The sequence below is a fragment of the Aythya ferina genome (assembly GCF_964211825.1).
Source record: "Aythya ferina genome assembly, chromosome: 4".
NCBI lineage: Eukaryota > Metazoa > Chordata > Aves > Anseriformes > Anatidae > Aythya > Aythya ferina.
This window is the reverse complement of record NC_140300.1, coordinates 44,281,635-44,298,109: the sequence shown is the minus strand read 5'-3', so window position 1 is coordinate 44,298,109 and position 16,475 is coordinate 44,281,635. Positions and strand designations below refer to the sequence as shown.

General features: G+C 35.4%; 1 protein-coding gene across 3 annotated transcripts in view; it reads left to right on the top strand.

Moving 5' to 3' along the window:
• The window catches only part of LRBA (LPS responsive beige-like anchor protein), a 390,502-nt gene that overhangs the window by 44,438 nt on the left and 329,589 nt on the right, over nt 1-16,475 (top strand). For all 3 annotated transcript variants that reach the window (XM_084516786.1, XM_084516785.1, XM_084516787.1), the window contains exons 11-20: nt 914-1,047; nt 2,320-2,428; nt 2,539-2,691; nt 4,629-4,797; nt 6,113-6,192; nt 7,514-7,576; nt 9,337-9,434; nt 14,045-14,137; nt 15,496-15,604; nt 15,966-16,047. In XM_084516786.1, the coding sequence (XP_084372912.1) occupies nt 914-1,047; nt 2,320-2,428; nt 2,539-2,691; nt 4,629-4,797; nt 6,113-6,192; nt 7,514-7,576; nt 9,337-9,434; nt 14,045-14,137; nt 15,496-15,604; nt 15,966-16,047 (1,090 nt within the window). The remainder of the gene's footprint in view (nt 1-913; nt 1,048-2,319; nt 2,429-2,538; nt 2,692-4,628; nt 4,798-6,112; nt 6,193-7,513; nt 7,577-9,336; nt 9,435-14,044; nt 14,138-15,495; nt 15,605-15,965; nt 16,048-16,475) is intronic.

The window sequence follows — 16,475 nt, the reverse complement described above, 5'->3', positions numbered from 1 at the left end:
ATAGATTTGGAGGATATAGATGATTTCTCTTTGAAAACCTGAAAATTGAATTTAACAGGGATTTGGATGAGATGGACAGTAGCTGCTGATACATGTATTTTCTTTTTTTCTCTCTGGGTCATCTCAGTTCTTTTCCTCTTGCAGTTCATAACACAGCTGAGCACTTTACTACCTCAGTTTCCAAAGCGATGTGGGTGGTGAGGACTCAATATTAGTTGATGAAATTACCAAGCCTGTGTATACTGTCAGGCCACGTGATGTTTTTCTGTGACCATTATCTGAATTACAACATCTGTGTTAACTGCAGTCAGGAAAATAACTCATCTTCTCTCATCTTACCTCTATTTCATAATTCTACTTCAGTTTGTAATGTTGTATGTATAGTCAGATGGACCTTTACCACACTGGTGTGTGGACATGGCATCTGCTTCTTGAATTAATATGGATGCACATCAGTTGTAAGAAAATGTTTCTTTAATGAAGGTTACAGCCTAAAAAATCTTAGTATTACTAAGAGACTGTGTTAACCTGTCAGAAACATTCTTCTTCCTAATTTGTCACACACTTCTGGTCCTCTGCAAATATTGCCTATCTCCAGCCCTTTGCCCTGTTGATATGATACTCTTTTCTTCCCTATGCTTTGAATGCATCATTCTTTTAATGTGCTAGAAGCATTTTCTAGAGTTTCTGTATTATTAAATGCTTGTTTTAGAGTTTGAAAGCTACCTCCTATATATTCATCTGAGTATCTACAGTGCAGATTGTCTCTAAAGCCAGACTGGGCATTTAGGGTGGCTGTAGCTGTATGTCTTTTTTTGGCAATAGTACAGTTTTGTATAGAAATTTTGAACTATTTCTAACAAACTTTTAATAACAGTTTCTCAAAGAGACATCTTTATTTCTTTTTTGTCAGGATGTGAAAGCAGTCTTAACACATTCTATCCAAAGTGCCCTGCACTCTATTGGAGGAGTGCAGGTACTTTTCCCTCTCTTTGCACAATTGGACTACAGGCAATATTCATCAGACCACGTAGACACAACTGTTTGGTGAGTGTGTTGTAGTTATTGTGTTCTGTTCTTTGTTTCTTTTTTTATGTGGATGAAATTACCTCTTGCTCTAATAAGCAAGTTAAATTCACTTGTGGAATAATTAGTTCCATCTAAAAACAAAAAGATAGTGTTGTTGTTCAGCATATAGTGAAGTATGTTTACTTTGTACTGAATTTTCTTTGACAGTTCATACAACCAAAAGGCACTCATTTTCTACCTCGCGTTTTGTTGTGTAACAGAATTATGGACAACTCTTTCTGAGCTGATTCTTGTCACAGAGAAAATCCATTGGGGAGGGCTTCTGTAGAAAGCCCTGAAAAGATGAAATTTTCAGTTATATTTAGTTGTTCCTTGGATTTTTTTTTTTTTTTTGTCTTCAGACATTATGGAAGATGGATCTTCAAAGCAGAATAGAAGAATGAAAATGTGATCTGTTTTCAGCTCACTTGTTAACGCTCTTGAAATAGTATTTTGATATTTGAAGTAAAACCTAAAACAGTCTAGAGCTGTCATTTTTCTTTCCTCTACTACTCATTACTGCTGAGCTTTAGGAGCGTATAAATCTTCTGGCTTTTCCTCTGGTTTCAGCACTGTTTCCACTCAGTCCAACTTCTGAACAGGCACAGAAACTGGTGTAGTTCCTCAGAGTAGTAATAAAGCAAAGGAATTGCTTTTTAGAATCATGGTTTATTTGTTCTGTTTCATTGCAATTGTAGTTTCATGGCTGTTGAAAGATGATCTACATCCATACTATTGTGAAGAGGGAGTGGTTACAATGTTCCTTCAGCCCATTTTGTACATCTCAAGACCTCTTCTGAGATGGCTCAGTCTTGTACATCTATGTGATGAGCTGAGGATTTGATCCAGATGCCAAGTAACCCATCAAGAGAGGGTTTTTCAGCTGGCTGGTGAAAATACTTGCTCATTGGAAAGCAAAGCAGTAGCAAGTGGAATAGCATTTGTCTCTGAACTTGAACTTCTGTAACTGAAACATGAAGCAGAGAGAACCACACACAGTGTTGCTTTTCTGCAAGAACGTGTTTTTAGAAGAATTTTGCTATAATCTCAGAGTCCAAAATTTCAAGTTAGAAATGCATTAATTAATAGCAAGAAATTAGAGCTATCTAAATTTAATCTTTGGTTTTAGAAATTCTGATCTAAGCACTTATTGCGTTACTTTTATTTCTGATCTTTGTGTTGGAAGAGTTAATTTGAAAATACTTTTTGTCTCATTGTGGTAACACTTATCTAAAATACTATATTTTTCAGTTCTACGTTATTGGCTTTCATCATGGAGTTGTTGAAGAACTCCATTGCTATGCAAGAACAGATGCTTTCCTGTAAGGGCTTCCTTGTGATAGGATATAGTCTGGAAAAGGTAAAGCAATACTTTTTTTATGTCTCGCATTAATGTTGTGGGTTTTGGGGGCAGAAATAATCTTCCTAGGCTGTTGCAGGGTTCTTTCTTAAGCAGATTTTCTTTTACAGTCTTCCAAAGCCCATGTTACACGAGCCGTACTGGAGTTATGCCTTGCCTTTTCAAAATACCTGAGCAACTTACAAAATGGGGTGCCCTTGCTGAAACAGCTGTGCGATCATGTTCTCCTTAATCCTGCAATATGGATTCATATCCCAGCACAGGTAAAATTGTTTATTCTTATGAATAAGGTACCTTTTTGATATATCTCTTCGGAAGTTTTGAGACTAAGGCTTGCCTGCCACTGTTAAAGATCCTGGCTCCCAGCAGAAATTACATAGAAACTGTTGTCAGGCTACTTTTGTGCATATAGTGGTCAAGTATTGCAAACTCCCAAAACATTCAGGCAGTTTGGAAACCTGCAGCACTCAGCAGAGCAGAGTGTGGTGACTTCTGGGGTTCCTGACCCAGTCAGCATTCGGATGGATTAATAGGCAAACCACAGCAATTTTTAAAAGAAACCATGATGGGTGTCTAATTTGAAGTCTTTGTTGAAACTGATGTTGTCCCTGAAGAGTTCTTCTGTTTTAGTGAATCTTTGCTCTTTGTGAGTGAACTGTTTGGATTGGAGCTTTCCAATTAATTCTACTTTAAAAGTAGTTTCAAGTTTAAAAGTAAGTTTCAAAAATTTCTGGATATAGTGTATATACAAGGGAATAATTAATGGAAAACCTTGTGTAGGTTATTGGTTTTTCAGGAAGAAATTGTAGGATTACTCATGGCTTGGAATTTACTATATTTAAGTCTATCTCTTGTTTTAAGATCTTTAAAAGGTGTATTTTGATGTAGTACAGCATTTTCAGTCCTTTATTCTTGGAGAGGACTTAAAGCCCTCACACTTTTTAAGGAATATTGCTTTGCTTTTTAAACAGATCATTTCAAAGTTTTATGTTAATCCTTTGTCAAACTTCAAAAAAAACATGAAATGTGGTTATACAAAGCAGTCATTCATTTCAGGTGCTGAACTATTATCAAGAATCAACACTGTGGCATAAATATTACAGATAGCTTACAAAAGAATTATTTCCTCTCTGCCAATAATTGTACTGGACATTTCATTTGTCCTTTCTTTATGTTGCTCTACAAAATATAACATTTTATTAGTATCTTGAAATTTCTGGTAGCTAAGTGTTCTGGTAGCTATTGTTCTAACTGCAGACATATGAAACAATTGGTAAGATCATCTGTGAAGGAGGATAGGAGTGTACATATTTTCTTTCAATATGTGAGCCAGCAACATGCCTATAAGGCCAAGGTAGCTAACAAGATCCTGGGCTTCATTAGGCGGAGTGTACCCAGCAGGTTGAGGGAAGTAGTCTTGCCCCTCTACTCAACGTTGGTATGACACATCTGGGCTGCTACATCCAGTTCTGAGCTCTCCCCAGTATAAGGGAGACATAAACATGTTGGAGCGGGGCCAGCAGCAGGCAGAGGAGATGAAGGGACTGGAGCATCTGACACATGAGGAGAGGCTGAGAGAACCAAGACTATTCAACCTGGATAAAAGAAGGCTCAGGCAGGATCATCTTGTTGTGCCCAAATACTTAATGGGGGAGGGAAGACAGATCTAGATTCTTTGTGGAGGCCATTGAAAAGGAGGAGAAGCAATGGGCACAAATGTAAAGACAAGAAATACCACGTAAATGTAAGAAACAACTTTCTTACTGTGAGGATGAGCAAACCGGAGCAAGTTGCTCAGAGAGGTTGTGGAGTGTCCATCTTTGAACATTTTCAAACCCAGCTGGGCACAGTCCTGAGCAGTTTGGGGTAGTTGACCCTATTCTGATCAGGGAGTTTGTATGATCTCCAGAGGTGCCTTCCAACCTTACCTATCTGTGATTGTGTGAATGTTGGGCTTTCATGTTCTTTCAAATGTGCACCACCTTTAAAAAACAAACAGCAACAAAACCCACAACAATCTATAGTTTTAGAAATAAAATCATTTTTTTCATCAGTAAGTAAGAGCTTTCAGAGTTTTATGACTATGCTGAGAAATTCTATTCCTTTAAGAAACTTTAATATATGAAATTTAAGAATGCAGTTGCTTGATGTGCTCTAATTTTCCTTTAATGATTTTGAATCTCCTAACTGGGTGTTGTAGGTTCAGCTGATCCTGTATACTTATTTATCTACGGAGTTCATTGGCACCGTTAACATCTATGGTGCAATCCGGAGGGTTGGGACCGTTCTTTTGGTCATGCATACCCTGAAGTATTATTACTGGGTAGTGAATCCTCAGGATCGCAGTGGTATAACTCCCAAGGGCGTAGGTATGTATTAATTTCTACTCTCACAAGCTAATGTGTGTTTTAAGCAGTACTGTATGCAATGTATAGAGAAGAACTATAAGTGTTTCAGATACTGTAATGGAATGGGTTTGCTGGAACAGTTCAAGCAGAGTCCATAGGATATTCTTGAAAAAGGTCTTTTTAAGAAACCAATGAAAACATTTGAGGAAAATAATATCCTCTGTGATCAAAGACCCACATGAAATAATTCTTGATGGAAGTGATTGTAGAAATGGTAGGGTTTTAAAAGGGTAGACTTGCGCCTGGTTGCAAAGAATATTTTGTAGTATTAAGCGTCCTGTAAGTAGCAAAGCTAAATTATTTGCGTATTTAGTGAAAATATGAATTTACTTAATTATTTTTTGAACTGATTTATTGAGCCTAAGGAAAGTATATACGTAGGGTAGTCTTATTTAAATTAATAGCTGATTTTCACTAGGCTGGTCTGTATTGAAAATAACTGTTCTTAAACCAAATATTCCTGTGTGCTTATCCTGTATAGGATACATACGCTTGTCTAATCACTTGCATTTGCTACTTGATTTGCTTTTCTCTGATGAATAAGATCATAAAAAATGTGAACCTATGAGGAAATGTAAAAAATACTCCTAGAAATTTACTTGCAACTGTTCACTTGCTTTTGGTATGAAAGCTTTTACTTGGCTTTGACATTTGGTTGCACCTGTTGTTTTAACCCTGCCTCTCTTGGGAACTTCTCAGTGTTTGAGTATTCAAAATGTTTTAGTGGAGGTCTGCTCTGCACAGAAATGGCAGAAGCAAGTCCTCCTGACTTGGAATCTACAAATTAAGTCTATGGCTTTCAAGGTAATCTTCAGATATGGCATTGTAGGGTTGATTTTTATTGTGTGTGTAGCCTGTGTGTAATAAAGGCATGTAGCTCTTCCTTTCAGCTTCAGTAGAAGAACTTTTAAAAACAATTTTAAACTGCAAAAATCATCTGGGAATTGTGACAAAGTTCTCATATCAATCTTTTTCTTTGCATGAAGTTGGTTCATAGGTCCTGCAAACAAATGATCAAATTCTGAAAAGAATGTAGAGTGTAGAAAACCATATTTAATAAAAGTTTACTAGAACCTCACTAGTCAGGGATTTTACTAATAAATAGTAATAGAATGTATTACTACTATTTTGTAGTTAAAAGTGAAAGAAAAATAACTGCCTAGCACTGTCTTCTTCACACAGTGAGTGCCTTTTATGTTCTGTATGTTAAAATGTATGCTATGCTATTAACCACTATTAATTTGCATTCCATGTATCTACTTTTCTTTCTTCGTAGATGGGCCACGGCCTACTCAAAAAGAAATTTTATCTTTGCGAGCATTCTTGTTGATGTTTGTTAAACAGCTAGTGATGAAGGTAGGATATCCAAATCTACTTTCATAAGGAAATCCACTTCAATATAATATTTTTCCTAAGCATGTTGAGTTTTGTAAACAAACAAGTAAATAGAAATACCATATAAGGTGCATCTGTTGTTGTGGCTCTTGCCACAGACAGCAGTGCTGGAAAATGCATTTTTCTCCTCTTTAAGCTGTTTTAATCAAAAATAGAGCTGTTACATTGTTACCTTAGAAAAAAGAAAATGCCACATTTTCTGAAGTGCTTCAAGACTAAAGAGCAGTATTTGACATTATATTCTGTGGGCCAGTTGGACAGAGGGGGGGATGAGAGAGAGACTACCAATACATTTTACAACCATTTGTTACGCAGTAGAGGAATACAGAAATTCAGCAGCTCTACTGTGTATAGAGTTGTCTTAACCCTTTCCTATTGTAAGTTTTGACTTCTCTCTTCTTCCTTCCCTCCTGTATGCCATGTCTTCTGTGTTTGAATCTAGCTCCCTTTCCTTTCTTCCTCTGTGTTGCTAATGGACCCTGTGCTGCTATCCAGAGCCCCAGCAACTGGAGGAGTTTTATTTATTTTTTTTTGTCAGAGATTTATAGCTTGGACAGTTTAGGATGGAATTCCACAAAGATAGTAAAAGATGTTCGTGATAAAATGCTGATTTTTTTCTGCAAATTTTCTATTTGTACACAATGGTGCAAAATCTTTTGGGGAATTCTGAGACTGACTTTAAAAAATGAAAGCCCTAGAAAAGAAAAAAATGTGCTCTTGATCCTGTTCTTAGAAACTTTTTGTTTTTATTTTCACCAAAAAACCCTCAAGGCATATTCCTGATGTTAAATCATTTATGGCTTTTAATTCCTGTGAAATTGAAAGCAACTGAAGTTAGGATTCCATAGTAGAAAGTCAGATGCGAAGTTGGCTATAGGCCTAGCTAACAGGTATATAATTAAACATCCAGGTCTACTATGAATCCTCTTTGCAACCTTAATTTAATTATTTTACTAATGGAAAGCACTCAGTTCATATTCTATGTATCAATTAACATGCACTGTTATGTTACTGTAGCAATTTCTTATACTATGTTACTATCCAGCCTATTTTTACACCTGTATTGGAGTTGTCTTAATGTACTTCTTCTAACCTTCAGTGGGTCCTTTCTGTGCAGATGAAAAGCTATCTTCTATGTATGAAACTATTATAGAACCAAACGAAAGTGAATTTGCCTTGTGAGACTTGCATTGTATAACAATAATGGCTTGTAATGATGCTCTTTTGGGAATGATTCTTTTGTACTTGAAAGATGATGCTTAAAACTTGATTATTTTTAAAGGACTATGGAATAAAAGAAGAAGAATTGCAGGCAATCCTCAATTATCTACTCACTATCCATGAGGTAATTTTTTAATGTTTGTTTTTCTGTGCAATACTTCTGCAGTTTGTGATCACAAAAGTATCTGTATTTCCAAGTATTACCTTCTTTATGCCACAAGATGGCTCTGTAGAGGAAGTAACAAATACTATTGTAGTGTGCCGAACCGCCAATATTCTTGCAGTGATTTAAGCACTATGTTCAATGTTAAATTGAAGTTCATTAAGCCAGTAAATCAGAATGGTTTCCTATGTTGTTCTAAAAACCGATTTGCCAAGCAGAAAAACAGATGGTGAGACTGACTTAAAAAACAAAAAACAAAAAACAAAAAACAAAAAACAAAGACAAAATGTTGTTTTATGCTGCCTAAGTAATATTTTTTGTTTTGTTTTTCAGTCCTTTTTATTTTGCTTCTTAAATAAAGCAATAAAATTGAAAACATGCATTAAAAAATAAAGATGTATGTTAATGGCATCTACAAGAAGCATATAAACTTAATTGGGAGAAAATGTTGGTTACCACTGATACGTCTGCATCTTCATATTTTAGCACCAGGAAAAGGCACTTTATGCCAGATGCAACATCAAAGACAAGGGAAATGGGGACATAAATCTAACTGATCTCATCTCTGTAAGGGTGCTTGAAATGGGTAAAATAAGGAATTAATTGAACTTCAAGCAGTACAGATTTTCTTTTTCTTTTCTGTTTACACCTATATTTTTCTTTTATTCTCTGTGCTTGTTACTGGTCCATACGCTTGGCAGTATCATGGTGAAGCAACTTAAGTCATTCTACTTCATATGGAGATGTAAAAAATAAGACTCTTGGTAACATATAAGAGTAAACCAGAATAGCAAAAGCTTTATGTGGCCTTCAGATGAGAAGGTTATATTTTTAACTTTTAAAGTTTGCATGGTCAAGTCTACAACGCCGAATCCTAAAGAATTAGGTATCTAGTGTATATTCGGAAAAAAACACCAATAAAAAAGTAAAATTCAGCCTTATCATAGGGCTTATTCATCAGTGATAGCGTATGTGATAAAAGCTAGTAGTGTCTTTAGGTGAAAACAGTTCTTCAGAGGGATGTAAAATAGATTTTCTGATAGGGAAAGAATCAGAATACTTCTTCAAAAGTGGAAAATTCTGGCAGCGTTCCTTTTAATACCATGAAGAATGGGAAAAGAAAAAACAGTTGCATTTTGCTACTTCATAGGTTATTTTTAGTTATAATTAACTTGGAACAAATTCATAAGATGTAGTTTGAAGTGCTTTGGACTATTAGTGTGAAAACTTTATTGAACAGCTTGAATTACCCACTTTAAACATTGCCTGTGGCAAGCTGTGGTATTTTTTTTTCCTAGGGTGGACATTTATTAGTAGAGATTTTGTGTTAAACACCACCCTCTGTCCCAGAAAACGTGCAGCATTTATTTCTAGCTCCTGTGCAGTAAAAGAGAGGGAAATGTGCATACAAATGAGTATGTGCATGGAAGGAAATAACATAGTCTAATGGTCCATTCCCTGTCAAAGGCTTACTTCCAAGACACAGATGTGTCACTTTTCACTCTATAAAAGAAAGTATTTTTTTCATAATATTTTCTCCTGGTTACGTGCACTTGCCTTCCAGGTCTATAGCTCTTTTGATCCTGGCCTAATTGTTTTGGTCCTTGGTTTACTATTAACTCTCCAGATAATTTTGAATTATTTTGTAGTGATACTTTTAACCAAAACAATGCCCTAGCATAGATGCATTTTAATTCAAATGTATAACTTTTATTCAACAGGATGACAATCTAATGGATGTCTTGCAGTTGCTTGTTGCTCTGATGTCAGAGCATCCAAGTTCTATGATCCCTGCTTTTGATCAGAGGAATGGATTACAGTAAGTTGAATTTTGTAAGTGGGAAAGGAAATAGTATTTTGACCATACTGTTGCTTGCTAGAATTCCCATGAAATCTGAAAGGTCCTCATCAGTGCATGTGTTGCAGTCTCAGACTCCTCCTCTTGGGAGATTTTTGCATCCAGGTGTTCTTTTGACAAGAGGTGATGTTGGATTTATCATCAATGAGGCCTTTGTAAAAATGTTTCCAAGCTGCTGGTTGTGCTTAAACAGGTAGTGATCAATTTGAGTTAGTCCATACATAGAAGTTAAGTCTTCATCTACAAGCATTTAGTCTTTTGCCTCCCGTTCTTGCATATGTTTTTGGAATGGGAAGGTTTGACAAAAAATGTTTCAGGTTTCTTCTTATCTTTGTTAGCTTTTTTTTAAAAATGCGTTATCAGAGCATTATCAGACTTTAGCAGAAGAAACCTTTTATTTGTTTAAATTGTCACTTTGTTGTGGACTGTTCAGTCTGTGTTCCCAACAAAATGAAAGATACTGCTTAACACTACTGTGATATAAAATAGGGAAAGTAGCAAATTCTACCAACAGTAAAAGCACAGGAAAAGATCTGCTAGAAAAAAGCTCTTGTGACGCTGATTTTTTATTGTAGTTCTTAGAGAGTCATCACATTATTGAACTTCTCTAATTTAAAATGAATCTGCCTGGACATGGCAGGGAAAAGATTGGAACAGGCAAGCAAATAGAAGAACAATTCCTAGAAGAGTATGTAGAATAGTAATTCTCTTGCTATGTAAAGGCAGAGTCTCATTTCATACATTTTGTTGCACCTATTGGTTAACCCCCATTTATACATACATTTTTTTCAGTTGCCCTTTCTCAAGAGACAACATTCAGGCACGTTCATAATTGTTTTCTTCCTTCTTAGTGCTAGGCTGTGTTTTTTTTTTTACCGATTTTCTTCAGCTTTGACTTCATTTGTATGGTAATGTATTATGCTATGGGAAACTAATAAAAACTCTAAATAATAAAGTATTTGAATGTCATGTTGGGTCTCCAATGTAATATGTTTGTTTTTATTTAACAACTGGCAGTAGACATTTTCTTTTTTATTAACTAGTATATGGGCAAGTCAGTATGAATAGTGAGTCCACTGTGAGAAATCATTTTGCTTTCCTGTCTCGTTTGTTACATGCCTTGCTCTGGTATCGTCTCCAGTCACTTAATGGGTTGCTTGTACTCTTAGTGATATACCTGCTCTTTGCAATTTTTTATTAGTTAAAAATTTAAAATGAACCTATCTGAATAAATAATTGTACAAAAATATATTTTTAATTTAATTAGGTAACCCTCATACTGTTAAGAAAAGCAGGGAGATGGATTATGTCCATTGGATGAACAGGGTATATTTGGCATGCTCAGTGGTTTGGTTCTGTAGTTGATGTGCTTGCAGCTTTCTTCAAGATAAATTATTTGTTGTAAATTACCTTTTTTTAATCACTCTTGGGATTTAATTTAAGTTCTAATATAGAACTAGATTTTATTTGTCTTAGTTGTCTTAGGTGAGGTGTCCTGGATTTCTTTATCTGTTCCTGTCTTTAGCTATGTAAAAGGAAAGTAATATATAAGTAGTGGTGAATGCTCACTTACATATAGATAAGGTCTGTATATTCTGGGTAAGTCCTTTGAACTGTTTATGACTGACTGAACTAAAATGCAGTGTTGTAACACGGAATATTTTTGGAAAGGCTCTAGAATCACTGAGATCTTTATTATAATAAAGCTATGCAAATTTCCTCAAGAATGTATTCAGGAAAATATACATGAAAAGGTCCAATAAGGCACTGTGCCTTCTAATCCAATATAATTGCTATGGAACATTAGGACATTATTATTATTATTATTATTATTATTATTATTATTATTATTATTATTATTTTGTAGAGAGAGCTTAGTAGTCCTTGTTGTTGTAATCAAATCAAATTTGGCAGATTCAAAGATCTGCCCAATATCGTGGGCTATAGCTGCATCAAAACCAATCTTCATGGTGGTGAGAACTGTACTGTCTGAAAAAGAAATGAAAAAAGTAGATGTAACTGATAACAACATGAGAACTAAAACTAAAGTTGTTTATGGGAGATTTACGAGCATTGAGAAAACATTGCATTCGTTATTTTTCACAGTGATAGAAGATCAATATTAGAACCTTTCACTATCTCAATAAATGTGTTTTATTAAAAGATTAAGTTTTAATTAGTAACAACAACTGTTTTTTATTTATGAACATAGTAAGACGTTAGTAGCACTTAAACATGGATGAATACATAGTAAGCATGCACTGCAAATTATTATTTAGAAGTTAAGGTAAATACTAGTCTGATTTATTTCAGGAAGTAGAAGATGTACACGATGAGATCTGTGCGGTATTACAGATTAAATTAGTAATGTCAAATATAGTTAAGGTTTCTGGACTTCCCACTGTAAGATGGCATTTCTAGTTGTTGTTAATTTATCTAACTTTCATCTGTTGTGTGGATATTCTCCTTGCTGTGTTGACTAAACCTGTTTTGTACCCTGCAAAAACTATTTTAGAACTGTTCGGATAGCTAAGTCTAGTACTTTGCTACAAATGCCCCTCACTGTCTGAAAGTTGCTTAGTGGAGAATTGTTAGCAGGTATAGAGCAGGAGTTTGGCACTGCAGGTGTGGCGAGAGTCTCTGAGTAGACCATGGTCAGCAGGATGGGGAGGAGAACCATAAGAGCACATCTGAGAAAAATCTGTGGGTTGAGATGAAGACAGTTGAATAAGTGGAGGAAAAGAGGGGAAAATGAATGGTGCAAAGGCAGTCACTTGGCACTTCCTGGAACTAGTTTGATGCCCAGCCAGTGTCTGAGCAATGACTACCTGGGAAAGATTCCCCCCAGTTTTATTGCTGAGCATAATGTACATGTGTCATGGAATATCTCTAGTCAGTTTGGGTCAGCTGTCCCAGCTGTATACTTCCTACTTCTACCTCAGCCTACTTCAGGGATGGGCAGAGAAGGTCTGCATGCTGTGCAAGCAGTGCTCAGCAATAGTTAAAATACTGGTGTCTTATCAACACTTCTGGTCACAAATCAAAAATGCAGCACTGTACAGGTTGTTCTGAAGAAAATTAACTCCATCCCAGGCAAACCCAGTATAGACTCACACTATTGTCTGATGTGCTTTTCCATGAAAGCTTCTCCCAGTTGTTGAAGCAGTAAGCTGCTGAAATCTGCTTATGGCTCTTGCAGTATGAGCTGGAGATGCACTTCTTTGAAAGTAGGGTGTCAGTCGGTTCACTCCAGTCCTTGTGGTGCTGGACATGAGAAACGAGAACAGGTTTGCACAGAAAGGTACAGAGTACAGGAGACAAAGGTCAATGCGGATAATATTGAAAGGACAGGTAGGAGGGAAAGAGATACAGGCTTTGCACACCAAGCGGAAAGGTTTGTTGTTGGTAAAGCACGTATTGCTGGAGGGTGTATTCCTTCATCTAAGGTCTGTGGTCAGGTAGTGCTCTATTGTCAGCAGAGATCTCTGGAGGCACTGGATAAGTCTTTTAGAATCACCTGTAGCAGCTGGTCAATAAGGAAAACAACTCCTACCAACTAGCTTAAGGTGTGGATGCCTACAGCAGCAGAATTCTAACAGTGAACTGTTCAGCTTTTTTTGAAAATACAGGTAAACTACATTGAAGACTATTTTACTTTTGAAAACTCCTTCTTGTGGTTACTAAATTAAGAACTCTGAAGTTAGAGACTTCTGAAATATGGGCTGTTCAGGAATTTTAATTTGCCTACTCCCCTTTTCTACACTAAACAAATTTTAATATAATTTAACCCACTTTTGATTCAATGAATAAGGTAAATTTCCTGAGAAGGAATGCTGCTTTAAAAATGTAGAGATGAGAAGCTTTCTAGTAATCTGGGACAGTTGAATGGGCAAATGATCCTGACATAACTTAATGCTGCTTTGGAGAATGGGTTGCCAGGCAGATCATTTCCAACGCATGTCCTTAGTTGTCGCTAATTATTGGTTTTTAATTTTTCTGTGGCTCCAACCTGAGAAACCTGATTTCTAGAAGACATGAGTATTTGCTAGTATAGCTGTGTTCAGCAAGAGCCTCCTTGTATAAAGAGGGTTGTATAAATGAATTCCTTTTCAAGGCCCTTGTATTTCGACTAGAATGCTACCTTTATTGTCTGCAAATGTTAGTGGTAGTAAAAAAATAAATAAATTCATTCGTCACTGTACCTATACAGCCAGGTATACATTAAAAGAATTGCTTGTTTAGTTTTCTGGGTAAATATCAGATTAATAAAGCTTTGCATATAGGAATCGCAGTAGCCTTTTTACAGATCTATATCTATCTATGTATCTATCTATCTATATATATGCTTTAGCTATTGATATTTGGGAGATGGTTAAATTTGACTATAAAATTTTTAAATCTAATTATAAAATGTGAAATCAGAAACTATTGTGCAGTTGATTTTATTAATAGTCATCCTTTTAAAATAGCCTCAGAAAAACTCATTTGCGTTTTACTTCAGTTAATTTTCCAAGCCAAAAACTGCTGTATATTTCAAATATTTTAGGAAGCCTTATGTTTTCTCTGCTTAGGGTTGTCTACAAGCTTCTAGCATCAAAAAGTGAAGGCATCAGGGTGCAAGCTCTGAAAGTGATGGGATATTTCTTAAAGCATCTTGCTCCAAAGTAAGTACTGGTTTAAGTCTATCAAAAAGAAAAAAGAGAAGAAGGGAAAAAAAAAATGCAATCATCTTATGACACTTATAAAATCATGTACATATAAAATCACATATATGTGGTATATATGTTTATATGTACATCATGTATTTGAGTGTATGCATTTTTTTGTAAATAAAATAAAACTATGTTGGTGGTTAATAATTAAATACACTTCACCAAATAGCAGCTGCTATTCTTTAAGTACTCTTCACTTTGTCATTAATCCATTTCTGACATGGTTGTATTACTAGTGTCTAGGTATTATCGCTTCCTTATCAAGTTCATTTATTTCTTACTTGCATTGTCTGCCTGCTTTTTAAAGTGTACTTTTTGCATAATACCAGTGAAATCAGTAGCAAGAATTAGACTGTTGAGATTGAAACCCATATTGCTTACTGAAAATTAGGTTTCAGATTTCTCAAATGGCTTTTTAAACCTTCTTAATAAAATTGGTTAAAACTGCGCTAATATTGAACAAATTTACTAATTTTTTTTTTCATGTGCCTGGTTGCCTGTGTGTCTAAGCCGTTTTGTGATGTGAATTTAACTAAGATAAAAGACTATATGTGGTTGTCATGGCTCAAGAGTCAAAGCAGATAAATATTTATCTTTACTCTACAACAGAAGAGTATTTTACAAATACATAAAAGTTTTTGCCCTTTTACTGAGGTGACTAATGTAGGAATTGCTAATCATTCTCAGTTGAGCCTGCTTGGTAATTTACCTGTGAAATTATTTGTAATTCAGTCATGACCTTCACGTCTGTGTTACTAAGGCTATGGACATACATCAGTGCTATTTGTCCTTACTTTGAATAGTGGAAGTGTTGCACAGATTTCTCCACTATTTTTTGAGATATATTTTATCAGCATGTTTTTTAAATTTGTTTCTTTTTATCGTGGAAGTCATGAAATTGTGGAGCTGTGACACACAGTGTGATACTGATATTCATTAGCTGAGTTAGCTGGGAACTTTGCTACAATGCTAGATAACGCTTGAGATCGCTGTCCATGGTTAAAACGTGTTTTTGAGATAAATGAGGACAAAGATGTATTTGCCTTAATGTTTATCAAGAAAGGTGTGTTCCATCTTTTTGGGCCCATGAGTGAGTGGACCACATTTATGAAAAAAAAGATGTCTGTCTTCAGGGAGTGACTAGCACTTCCAGAATTGTTACACTTGCACTTTTCATTACCCCAAAGTGAAAGATTTAAGGTGCCAAAAACAACACCAAAAAAAATGTTTTCAGTAATTTTAGATTTTTGAGGCATATTTTTTAGCTATTTTAATATGTAAGCTTATTTTATCTTTCTGTACAATTTTAGGAGAAAAGCTGAAGTCATGCTTGGACATGGATTGTTCTCTTTGTTGGCTGAAAGGCTGATGCTTCAGACAAGCTTAATCACCATGACCACATACAATGTCCTATTTGAGGTAGTAATATACTGTAGTTAGGATCCAATCTTCATAATTATTTGTAAGACATTGTTAGAAAATTGCTTACATATTTGTGCTGATATGTTCCAGATGACACCAAAACCTTTGTGTGATGTAGCTGAATGCTGCTTTTTTTTTTTTTTTTTTTTTTCCCAAAGCTCACTATTTCATTTTTTTTGGCCTAAGTTGGTTATGCTCATTATGAACAATTCTAGATAATAAGTAAGGTGAAAATATATTACTGGATAATAAGTATAACTATGATGAAATGATGATGCTGTGTAAAAGATGGATCCAACTATTTTTCAGTAGGCTCTCCTTATGGACATTGACGTGGCATCTTCTTTCTTCTCTCTAGATTCTGACTGAACAGATTTGCACACAAGTGATACATAAACAACATCCTGACCCAGATTCAGCAGTGAAGATACAAAATCCTCGTAAGAATTTATATAAATTTCCAAGTGATACCAGAATAAAAGTCTTCTGAGAGTGCTTATTAATTACTTTCACCAGTCTTAATTCTAATCTCAGTTATACACAGGTTTTCATAAAAGAGATGAGATAATGTACATTTAGTTGGAGCTATTTAGGAAGCAAGTCTTCAGTCTTTTGAAAGGCATTTTACATGTCTAACTGTGTATGGAGTTCATAACTCACCCCTTTTGGCTGTGCAGTCATGTTATGAAATAGTTTTTCAAGACTTGTGTGCACAGAATATTTTGATTTAATACATGTTAAGGTTCCAGCACAATTCTGATTGCATTATTTAGTGATGCCAGACTAAATTACGTGAAATACGGAAACAGCCTTCATTTTAAATTACCTTCAGTGCAACAATGCTAGATGGAAAGTAGGGGAGAAATGT